The 12,163-nt window shown below is 35.9% G+C and overlaps 1 protein-coding gene across 2 annotated transcripts; it reads left to right on the top strand.

Annotated features, from left to right (window-relative positions):
- Nucleotides 1-1,693: 1,693 nt before the first annotated feature.
- Nucleotides 1,694-9,266, top strand: LOC143590018 (zinc finger CCCH domain-containing protein 19-like). Of its 2 annotated transcripts, XM_077070621.1 has the most exons (11): nucleotides 1,694-1,958; nucleotides 2,046-2,125; nucleotides 3,900-4,087; nucleotides 4,771-5,602; nucleotides 5,697-5,824; nucleotides 5,911-5,970; nucleotides 6,061-6,111; nucleotides 6,270-6,340; nucleotides 7,731-7,882; nucleotides 8,006-9,127; nucleotides 9,200-9,266. In XM_077070621.1, exons 1-10 carry the CDS (start codon nucleotides 1,711-1,713, stop codon nucleotides 9,088-9,090), a joined length of 2,895 nt encoding a protein of 964 aa, XP_076926736.1. In that variant the 5' UTR covers nucleotides 1,694-1,710; the 3' UTR covers nucleotides 9,091-9,127; nucleotides 9,200-9,266. The 2 variants fall into 2 exon arrangements, with proteins under 2 accessions (XP_076926736.1, XP_076926735.1); XM_077070620.1 differs by having other exon boundaries at nucleotides 8,006-9,260.
- Nucleotides 9,267-12,163: the final 2,897 nt, after the last annotated feature.

Here is a 12,163-nt window from a genome sequence, read left to right on the forward strand (position 1 = left end):
GAAGAATTAGAGAAAGGTTCGGCCATTAGGTGGCCGATGGCACCGCTGCAACTGTGACTCTGTGAGGAGACCGGACTGCCGGATAATCGGATATGTGGATAGGTAGACATGGAGAATTGAAGGGCAGAGACTACCGGAGATGTAGAGGGAAACCACCAGATATCCAGAAAAGGAGAATCGGAGAAGGGTTTGTGCACCGTCTGGTTGATGTTGAATTGGAATGATGTGCGTTGTGCTCAATTGTTCGGTATAAAAACTTATGGTTAAATATTTTAGGGTATATAACATATTATATTATTATATTTTTTATTTATAAAAAAATATAATTAGTACTAACGGGGGTACTAAACAGGTAAACGAGTATTTTACATGTTTTGACACGAAAATTAACAAGTCGGTTCGTATATGTCTATTTAGTACATGAAACTTGCTAATACCATACCCAATGACTATTAAATTCATGTAGGTTGGTGCTGTATACTCGTGTATCGTGTCTAAATTACCAGCACCACCCAATTAAGACAAACATAAATCCGGTCAGACTCACAAGACCCGAACTGAATTGTATTCTCGTATCTTCCCGACTCACATAGATATCCATCCCCAAATAATCCCAACCATCTCTCTCTCTATAATTTCTCCACGTCCGTTCGCAGAGGGAAGCGAGCTTCGTAACATCCGCACATGTCTCTCTCTACCTATTATTATTATTATTATTCAAATAATTAGGGTTAGGGTTTTGAACGCCATGGAAGAAGTAGATAACACCTCAAACCACCTCCATGATTCCGTACCAAATCAAAATGATAATAATAATAATAATTTACAAAAAGATGTGTTAGAACCAAACATTCAACAAGGAGACGAATCGTCGCCTGTTATGCTGAAGCCTCTTCTCACCGAAGAACCAGCGGCGGTTATTGTTCCGGACCGGAATTCAGAGGCAGCTATGAATGATTCCAACGCCCCAGATACAGCGCATGCTGGTAGTGAGTTCATTTCACCTACAGCTGATGAATTAAAAGCAGTTGAGAAGGAAATTGATAAGAACAATGAGGAGAATGTTAATACAAATGTCGAAACTGTGCAACCAGAAGAAGAAATAACAGGTCAGGAATTGTTTCGACCTCTTTTTCTAAAGTTTTTTCAAGTTCGGGAGCGGCTCGCTTATTATTTGGCATTTGATTCATATACGTTCTTTTTATTATGTTTATATATTTTGACAAAAAACATAAACAAGTCAGACATGCAGTGTGAAATTAATACGTAGAAGTCCAAAACAGGTAAAACTTTAAATACACAAGTCTCGTGAATCGTGAGTAGTTTTTTCTAGCTTGGTTTGTTTATCATTTATTAATTAATTTATATACGCTTTTAATTATTTTTATGTAGTTTGAGAAAAACCTTAAACGAGCCAACTAGCCAAAGCTCTGCTCGAGCTAGGCTATGCAGTGTAAATTAATGCATAGAAGTCCAAAAGAAGTAAAACTTAAAAACACATATGCCGTTAAGGGTTGGCGAGCCTAAACGAGCTTTATTTGAGGCTCAGGCTCAGCATGAGCTTGAAAAAGCTCGGCTTGTTTCGGGCTTTTTATCGACTTGATCTTAAGTGGCTCGCGAGCAGCTTGGCTCATTTGCATTCTTAGTTAGGATGGTGTTCATGAAGTGATTGCAGGAAAATTTGTTGCAGAAATTGAAGAAGAAGAACAGATGGTGGCAGAGAAGGATAAATCATTGGATACAGATTTGGAGACTGATGAAGAGAAAGCAGGGACCGAATCACCGGAGCAGGAACAGCCTGTTAAAACCCGAGGCCGGCAGGGGAGGAAACGGAAAAGAGGAGGGAAGACTCCACAGGCTACGCCCAAGTCTACTGGTGGGCCACGGAAGACGGTTGAGGAGGAGGATGTTTGCTTCATGTGTTATGATGGTGGAGACCTTGTGATATGTGACAAGCGGTGAGTGTTTTGATTACAGTGATCAATTAGGGCTTGCATTAATGGGATTTTGCTACTGATTTTGACTTTGTTGTTTTGTAATTACAGGGATTGCCCAAAAGCTTATCATCCTGCTTGCATTAACCGGGACGAAGCTTTCTTTCAAACTAAGGGTAGATGGGATTGTGGTGAGTTAATACTTTTGCAAATCTTTTACTTGTGTAGTTTGCTTACCATTTATGTATGCATTCAGTTTTTACGTAGCATGCCTTTATTTATATACATATTTTAAAAGGGGATATCAGGGTGATTTCAAGATGAGAAAAAAATGTTCTTTTTTTATTTTAGAAAATGATATTCTTGTGAGCTAAGGATAGCTAACTTATAGTTCATAGGAAATGCATTGTTGTCTGCTGTTTCATACATGTTTAATAGTTTATAGGATATTACTTTATTAAGTTATGTTGCTTGCAGTTGATGGCTGATTAATGATTATCCTTATAGCTTTTAATGAACTATTAACATTCCATGTATAAAGACAGTTTGAGCAGCATCACTCTGTTTTGGAAAAAAAAAAGATCAGTTTTTTTGTTTCATTTTCCCCCTTAATCCTTAGTTGTCATTTGATATTTGCCACCAACAAGCTTGGTTTTAAATGGCATGATGTGCTCCGAAGCGTTTGGTACTGAAATCCGACACGTGTTGCGTGATGCAAGTGCATCGCGTATGTGATGCGTTTTTTATTAGAAAAATACTAGAAAATAAATTGTACATAATATTTTAACATGCTAACTTTTTAAACATTAAAAAATAAGAAATTTAGATTAATAAATACAAATTTAAGCTATAGCCACCACCAAACTAGCTTTATATACAGATACGTTATGCATATACTCATTAACATTTTAAAACTATATATAGAAGAATTCTAGGGTTTCTATAGCAATCTTATTTCCAGCCGCCGTCATCTCCTTCCTCCAACCTTCTCCGTCGACTCTCCCATAGTTCTCTATCATCTCCAGGTTAGTATCGCCTCCCCTAATTAAAAGATCTGACCTGATTTTCAGTTGAAAAGGTCTGACCTGAGTACTAATTCCATGTTGCACACATCAAAGTGCAATTTTTGATAACTTCTTTATTGCGTAATTGGCGCATCAAAGTCACAACATGTAAACACAACGCATTATGTGCAGCGATGCGATATGATTGGCGATGCGTGCATTTTAAAACCAATTGAAAAGGAAGTTTTATGTCAGTTAAGACTACGATGCAAGTGATAAATGAACAAAATGGACGTGAATATAAGGTTTATTAGGAAACAGTTGTAGCAAATTTATTGCAGTGGGGTACCAATGATATCTGTTCAGGTATAGGAAGATTTTGTAATGGAAGGCCTATATTGACGTGATGACTTTATGATGCTTAAAGTAAATTTGGGTCTACCTGAGTAACCTTAAAACAAACTTGGTTTAGTAGAATATTGAATTTTGTTTTTGATGTATGGCTCCAAAATAAAATAATTAGAATAGTCAACAAAAAAAGGGTGAATCTTTGTTCCCATCTTAAAAAGAGTCCGTTTTTTGTCCCAGAAAATAGTTTTGAGATTATATATTAATGCTTAGTTAATTTTTGATGTTATTAAACAAGCTTTCATTTTATATTAATTGATGCCGTAATCTCTAATACGAGTGTGTTTCTGAACGTGACAACTGTCGGTCTACTCATGGGTTAACTGATATACATATTTTCATAGATTAGTTCATGCATGGACACTTCTCATGTTTATTTAAAGCGATAGTGTAAAAGATTATTTGTCACATTTCACGTTATCCACTTGTTCAATGCATTCAATTTCATGCATTTTTTTGAAATTGTGTCTTCTGATTCTTTATGTACCATATGAACTACTAGACTTATTCATATATGATTAGCAACTTACATTTCTCTAACTTGGATTGTCAGGCTGGCACCTGTGTACCAACTGTTCAAAGAAGGCTGACTATAGGTGCTATACATGCACCTTTTCCTTGTGCAAATCATGCATTAAAACAGATATTATACTGTGTATCAGAGATAAAGAGAAGAAAGGCTTTTGTGAGTCTTGCATGAAAACCGTGTTGTCAATTGAAAAACATCCACAGGAAAATCAGGTATACTCGTCATTAGGGTGTAAATGAGCTGAGCTCTGCTCGTTTCGAGTTCTATGTCTAAATGAGGTCGACTAGTGAGTAATTTCACAAAGTTGAGTTCGGCTTGTTTATCTGGTTATTGGTTTATAATGTCATCGAATAAGTAAAATTAGACCTGTAAACAAACCAAACGAATACATACGAAGCATGTTTGTGTTCGATCGTGTAACTTAACTGAACAAACGATTGAACACAAACAATTAAACGAACGAGGTTTTCTTGTTTGTGTTCGTTCGCTAAGGAAATGCTCATTTTTGTGTTTGTTAAGGAAATGTCTGTGTTCGTGTGCGTTTATGTTCGTTTATTAACAGTATAAATATAAACAAACAGTTCATGAACAAAAGTAACTGAACATAGATGAACGAATATAAATGAAAATAACTGATTGAACACCAGTTAAAAGTAAACATGAACATAAAGCTGTTAGACCTAAACTTATGTTAAAACTAGACTAAATTGTAAGGGGCCTAAAATTTTAAATGAATATGCAAACAAACGTTAACTAACGAACATTAATGAACAATTGTTCACGGTAATAAATGAACAAACTTTTCCATTGAACGATTCACTGAGCGTTCGGTTCGTTTACAGGCTCAGGTAAAATGCGTGATTTTTTTTATAAATATTTTGGTTTAATTTTGCAGGAAACTGTAGACTTTGACGACAAAAATAGCTGGGAATATCTATTTAAGGATTATTGGACAGATATGAAAACAAAACTTGATATCTCTTTATCTGAACTTGTTGAGGCTAAGAACCCTTACAAGGGGTCCAAGCCAGCTGGCAAACAAGAGCTTCCAGCTGGACATTCTGATGGTGATTCAGGTTCAGAAAACCCTTCTGAGAATTTAGAAAGTCAAACAAAGAAGACCAGAAGCAGAAAGTCAAAGAAGGCCAAGACTCGTGGTTCTGCTGCTAGTGCTTCTGACGGGACTCCATGGGCATCAAAAGAATTACTTGAATTTGTCACCCACATGGGACATGACACATCATATAAATCTCAGTTTGATGTACAAGCTCTCTTGCTTGAATACATTAAAACAAACAAACTTCGTGATTCTCGCCGTAAAAGTCAAATTATTTGTGATGCAAGACTTCAAGGGCTTTTTGGTAAGCCGCGTGTAGGCCATTTTGAGATGTTAAAACTTCTTGAATCTCATTTTCTTATTAAAGAAGACGGTGATAATCAAGGGAGTGTGGTTGATACTGAAACTAGCCCCATAGATGATGAGAAAATGAAAGATAAAAAACGTAAGAATCGCAAGAAAGGTGATCAAGAACCTCAATCCAATCGTGAGGATTATGCCGCAATTGATATTCATAATATAAACTTAATTTACTTAAAACGGAAGTTGGCAGAGGATTTACTTGATGACACTGAATCATTTCGTAGCAGAAGTGTTGGCACTTTTGTTAGAATAAGGATCCCTGGTACTAATCCTAGTCAGGACATATATAGACTGGTTCAAGTTACAGGTAATTATTAAAGAGAAACATAAATTAGCTATTAACCATGATTATGAATTCAAACTTGCTTCCAGTCATAAGTACATTGTTGTTTTTAATGCAGGTACTACTACCCCAGGTGCTCCCTATGTGGTTGGCAAAAGGACTACTGACATCATGCTTGAAATATTGAATCTTGACAAAACGGAATCCATATCTATTGACACTATTTCAAATCAAGATTTCACTGAGGTATTTACATTTTATTTTGTTTTTACTGTTGCGTTAATTTAATGCGTATATATTAGTTACTGATGTGTCTAGTCTTTATATGGTAGGAGGAATGCAAACGTCTTCGACAAAGTATAAAGTGTGGCTTAATAAAAAGACTAACAGTGGTATATTCTTGTTTCATATATTAACGGATTGGATTACTACTATAAAATATGGTCTGTTTTTTTCCCCTAAATTTGTCATTTTCTTTTTAGGGGGACATTCTTGATAAAGCCATTGAACTTCAGGCAACCAGAGTAAATGATGTAAGTTCTAGAATCTCGGCATTGGGTTCCATCTAAATCACAGATTTACGATTTTAACTTTTAAATTCTGTCAATCTTAAAAGCTGATGGCATAAAACCTGTTTTAGATTTAAGTGATTCATTCAATATGTTGGATTATATTTGTGTTTAATGTGTAGTGGCTTGAGACAGAGGTTTTGCGTCTTAGTCATCTTCGTGATCGAGCAAGTGATTTAGGGCGCAAGAAGGAATATCCTTTTACTATGTAGTATTTGATATTTCGTGTAATCTTATATATATATATATATATATATATATATAGGGGAGGGATATTTTGAGAACCATGGTGAGTTTTAAGAACTTAAGAACTCAATTCTAGGCCACACATTTAATTAAATGGATTGAAATATGTGGTTGAGATTAAATCTGACAAAAAAGTCAAAGTAGGAGAGAGAATAAAGATGTAAGTGGTTACGCTAACTTTTACGTCCGTTACACATGTGAAAAAGTCGACTCGGTGCGTAAAAAATTCTGTAATTTTTTACGTCTATGTAACCTACACATATTACGCATGTGTAAAAAAATTTCGAAAAAAAAATCGTTACACTGAGTTCTTTTGAGTTCTTAAAACTCAAAGGGGTTCTCATTTGAAATCTCCCCTATATATATATATATATATATATATATATAGGAGAGGGATATTTTGAGAACCATGTTGGGTTTTAAGAACTCAATTCTAGGCCACACATTTAATTAAATAGATTGAAATATGTGGTTGAGATTAAATCTGGCAAAAAGGTCAAAGTAGGAGAGAGAATAAATATGTAAGTGGTTACACTAACTTTTACGTCCGTTACACATGTGTAAAAAGTCGACTCGGTGCGTAAAAAAATCTGTAATTTTTTTACGTGTATGTAACTTACATATATTACGCATGTGTAAAAAAAATTCGAAAAAAAAAATCGTTACACTGAGTTCTTTCGAGTTCTTAAAACTCAAAGGGGTTTTTAATTGAAATCTCCCCTATATATATATATATATATATATATTACAGAGTAAATTGTGTTTTCGTCCGTTATGTGTACAGTAAATTTCACTTACTGTTTTTAAGCTAAGGAAATTGCAAAATATTTCTTTATGTTTATATGTTATAACAGTTTACGTCTTTTACTTTAACGTCCATCTATTTTGGTCGTCAAAGGAAAACATGCACCTCTCATGTGAGGGAAAATGGTTCTTTTATTCATTTATTTTTATCAAAACATCTTCTCGTTCTCTTTCATGTCACCATCATTGTTTCCATACTCTAATTACTCTCAGTTGGAAGAAGGCATTTTGATGAAAAAAGAGAAAAATAGACCGTTATGACCCCACATGCGTTTGTTTAATGCCCAAAATATATGGATGTTAGAGGAAAGGACGTAAACTGTTACAACATACAAACTTAAAAGGATGATTTATGTACTTTTCTTAGTTTGATAATGGTAAGTGAAATTTGCTATACACCTAAAAAGCAGAAACTCTAATTTTTTCTATAATGAAAATAGTTCATCTTTTTGTTCTACCAGTTAATTATGTCACATTTACTTGGGTTTCATTTCTATTTAAATAATTCTTGGTTATCTTTAACTTATATTTACGCTCCGGGAATGTGTTGAGAAATTAGAAGTTCTGAAAACACCCGAGGAACGTGCTCGCAGGCTACAAGATATTCCTGTAATACATGGTGACCCTACTATGGATCCAAGCTGTGAATCTGAAGATGATACAAAAGAAGATGACAAAAAACAAGGTATTTAAGTTTTGAAGTGCTGTCAAAATGATCTTCCAAATTTATTACCCTTATTACTATTTATATTTGAATAATCACGCTAGTCTCTTATCGATACTTGATGCTAAATGATTTAATATGTAGATACGCACAATAGTCCTCTGGATTCCCGATATAGCAAAAGACGAGACTACCCTTCAAGAGATTCTTGGAGAGGTATGGGTTCAAGTACACCTAGAAATCCTGGAAAGAGTTATGAGTTGGGCAGAAGCTTGTCAAGTAATGATTTTTCAAAAAGACTTGAAGATGCTGCGATCTCTCCACGAGTGGGCTCACATAATGATAATATTTGGGGTCAAGGAAGAGATAATAGAGTTGTGCAGACACCGCCAAGTGTATTAAAGAAACCGAGTCCTGCAAATGAAACAGAGAAAATTGTCGGGCCAACAAAAGATGATGTTTCAGAAACTGAGAAAATATGGCATTACAAGGATCCAACTGGGAAAATTCAAGGCCCGTTTTCTTTGGCACAGTTGCGTAAATGGAACAATAATAAGTTCTTTCCGCCGGAGTTGAAAATATGGAGAACAACCAAGAAGGAAAAAGATGGTATTCTGTTAACTGATGCGTTAGAGGGACGATTTACAGTTAAAACTGAGAGACATGGTTTTACTTACCTTCCTTCTCCTGCTTCAAATCAAAGTTTGGGACATGTGGGCCCGCCTGTGGGTCCTAGCTTGAATGGTTCCCAAGTGGCTGCACCACCATCGGTTGCTGTTCAAAATGCTTATGGTTGGAGTGGTGGTCCACCTCAGAGTCAACAACCGAACCAGTGGGCGGTTCAAACTCCTGTCGGGAACTTTATGCAGCAGCCGCCACAACCGAATGTAAGTTGGCCGGCGGTGGTTCCAAATCCAAATACGGGATTGGTGGGGCCTACTGCAGGTAATCAACCCGTGAATTGGGGGACAGCTAATGTTAATCCCACATGGGGTTTGCAAGCGGGTCCTGGTAATGTGAACCCTGGTTGGGTTCCTCCACAACCAGTTCTAGCGGTCACACCAAATCAAGGTTGGGTCGGTAGTCCTGGTCCAGGTGCAGGTCCAACTCAAGCACCAATAGTTTCAAACCAAGAGTGGGGTTCACCGAGGCCTAGAGGCGGAGGTTCGGGTTCTGATGGAAGCCGAATGCAATGGGAGAAACAGGGTTCGTTTAACAACCGGGGGTGATAAGGGTAGGTGTGACTGCAGCATGTTTACAGTGTTTGTGGGTAGATGTTTATTTGAGATTGCTTTCTAGGATGTCTGCCTGTGTTTGAGAGGTGTAAAACATGTGCAGGTTTAGGAGGGAGAAGCTTTTACTTTCTTTTCAGGTGCTTCTTATATGTTTAACATAGCATAGACTGGTTACGTGGTTAAGCTGAATCTTGTTGCAGTTAGCAGTCTTTTTGCTGCTGTGCCGTTTAGGTAATAAATGCCTTTAATGGTTGATTCAAATGGTTGGTTTCACAGTTAATCAACCATTGCATTTCAAAAACTTAAGATAAAAAACCAACCATTGTGTGTACAAACTAGTCAGCTTATGGTAAAAACAAAACATTTTAAATTTAAGAATTTTGTAAATCTTGTCAAAGGTCTTTTTTCTATTTATTGGGATTTTCAATTTTGTGCTTAAATATTGAGAATCACACATCTACTATATTAATAATCCATGATCATGGTCAAAACCAGTCAAAACAACTTGAAATTTCCACATCAAATAAACATTTTAGGATCATTTAAAAGTGCAAAATCTGGTTCGGTTTGTAACCGTTCAATGGTGAGGATTACAAACCGACCTGAGCCTATGGTTTCAATTGATTCTAAAAAGCTTTTGTTTTTGTTCGGTTTCCCGGTTCAGTTTAGAGGCAAGTTTTTTTGTGCACCTCTAGGATCAATGAAACTGGTTTTGTATGTTGTCTTCACCACTGCGGATGTGTAGAGACTTAAAACAGATTGATTCAGGATATAATAAATACAACATAATCATAATAACAAATTTATACTTGGTTTAGATTTATCAATGTTAGAGCATTCCTGGCCCGTCTCCTATCCCCATCTTTATAAGACCGTCCGTGGTCGTAGAGTGATGGTGGCGTTTTAGAACCAAAACGCCGGGGAACACCCCCACCCGGGGGGGGGGGGGGGGGCGTTTTGGGGTGATTTTTTGATACCGACATTTTGTACATAACGTTGGTGTGGCACAAGTTTTGAGGGTCTTGTGAGAGAGGTAGAGAGGAGAGAGATGCGTTTTAGGGTATTTTCCCACTACGCCCACTTTTTGCAAAATGCCCAAAAGTTGACTATGACTCTATGAGTCACAAGGCACAAAGTACCCGGGTGTACCTAGTTTTGACTACGCATGGTCTAATTACATTAAAGAAAACTACATTTCTCTCTCGTGTTCAATTAAATAATACTTTTTTATACATTTATTATTACAGTTTTCTTTCTTATCTACTCAACCAATTCAACAAATATTAAAAACAAATAGGGGTAGACAAAAAATTACTACTTTTTATCTCTCCGCCCTATAACTTGCACTCACAACCATTCAGAACCCAACCCTATAATTTGCAAAATCGCCTCAACATGAGAATGCTCTTAAAGGAACAACTTTCACTTTTGGAAAACCTTGTGTTGTATAGCAAGATCTTAATTTTTCATATATAAGTATAACCATGTTGTAAATTATTTCTCGTAAGACTTAGCAGGTAAAAATTATATGTATGAAGAGTTTTAAAGAAAAGTATAAACACAGAAACTATATTTTAAAAACATTTAAAACAAAGAAATTAACAAACATAGTTGTCACATTTCAATTTTGGTCCAACTTTTATCGGTTTGAGAGAGGCTTTCACGCCTTAATTTACTTGGTAAAACAATCAACAAACCATACCTTAATGGCTTAATCCTTAACATATGTTTCAGACTTGTATTTCCTAAATTGCACACTAGTCCCTAAGAGACGTTAAACACATTTGTAGCCCCTTCAAAAATCATACATATCTAATATCTTGAATGTCTTTTATATTTATCTCTTAATAATATGCTTCCAAATTTATCGCTTAAGTATCTTTGGTCCAACCTGAACACCCCATTCTTAGTTAACTACTTTTGAACATTTTTCTGTCACAGTTGGAACTTGAACCTAAGACATTTTTGTTTTTAAATTATGATCTTTGGGTGTTTCATCTCAACCACTTAAGTTAGGGATCATTGGCAATCGCTTAAGTATCTACACTAATTTTATTTTAGTAAGATGAATAAAGAAAGTATAGAAGTTCTACCGGCACAACACAACCTTATAAACTAAGGAACTCAAAAAATGAAACCTCAGGTTTTACGTGCTTGTATGAATTTGTTTAAGAAGGGGGGGGGGGGGGGGGGGGGAGGGCTTGCACACAAGACGAGAGGAGCTCGATCTCGTCTTATTTGAAGCTATTGTTTTAAAGCTCGGCTCGTGCGGCGGTTTTCAAGCTCAAGCTTGTTAATTTATTTACATATTTTATGTAGTTTGAGAAAAGTCTTAAACATGGTGTGTAGTACAATAAATGAGCCAAGGCTTGGATTAAAGTCGGTTTTGCATTGTGAAATTAATACATATAAGTCCAAAAAAGTTATATTAAAAAAAATATACACAAGGCATGTTAAAGCTTAGGGAACCTAAACGATCTTCCCATATAAGGGCTCAAGCTCTGGCTCGATAAGGCTCTGCTCATTTCAATCTTTTTATCCGATCTCTTGTAGCTCCCTAAACGGCTCGTTTGTGTATTTGCACATGTGTGTGTATATATACGGTTTTAAAATAACCTTAACGGCGTTAATTAGTGAACACCCAATATGTTATCCTTTGTATGTAAGTTTGTGTTGGTTGGTCTCTTAACCACTCCCACATGGCATGCTTCAAATGCACATTACCTTTGCCGGTCATGAGATTAAGACAAATACATGGGTCATTAATTAGTTGGTGTTTGGACCCTTTTTATAGTTAATAATTCAATCACTTGTTGATCTTAACAAACCAATTATGACTAGTCCTTTCACATGACTCACTAACTAATATTATTATTAGATTTTTAAAGTTCTAGTGAATCTCAAGTCTCAACCAACTAATATAAGATTTTCAAATACTATGCCGTTCAAAAAAAGATTTTTAAATACTAGTTGATATTAATAAATCACACGCTATGATTTTAAAAGGTATATTCAAGTTCGAAATATTCAAATATAGAATGTTGTAGAACTCGCTCGGTGCTAGTCG

This window comes from Bidens hawaiensis, unplaced genomic scaffold (genome assembly GCF_021521415.1).
Source record: "Bidens hawaiensis isolate Kalapana, Puna unplaced genomic scaffold, B.hawaiensis_p1.1 tig00038105_1, whole genome shotgun sequence".
NCBI classification, from domain to species: Eukaryota; Viridiplantae; Streptophyta; class Magnoliopsida; order Asterales; family Asteraceae; genus Bidens; species Bidens hawaiensis.

Coding starts and splice junctions, on each gene's coding strand:
- LOC143590018 (XM_077070621.1), top strand. CDS start 1,711: ATGGTGGCAGAGAAGGATAAATCATTGGATACAGATTTGGAGACTGAT. Junction 6,112..6,269: donor AGGCAACCAGAGTAAATGAT/GTAAGTTCTAGA, acceptor TTTAATGTGTAG/TGGCTTGAGACAGAGGTTTT. Junction 6,341..7,730: donor GATTTAGGGCGCAAGAAGGA/ATATCCTTTTAC, acceptor ACTTATATTTAC/GCTCCGGGAATGTGTTGAGA.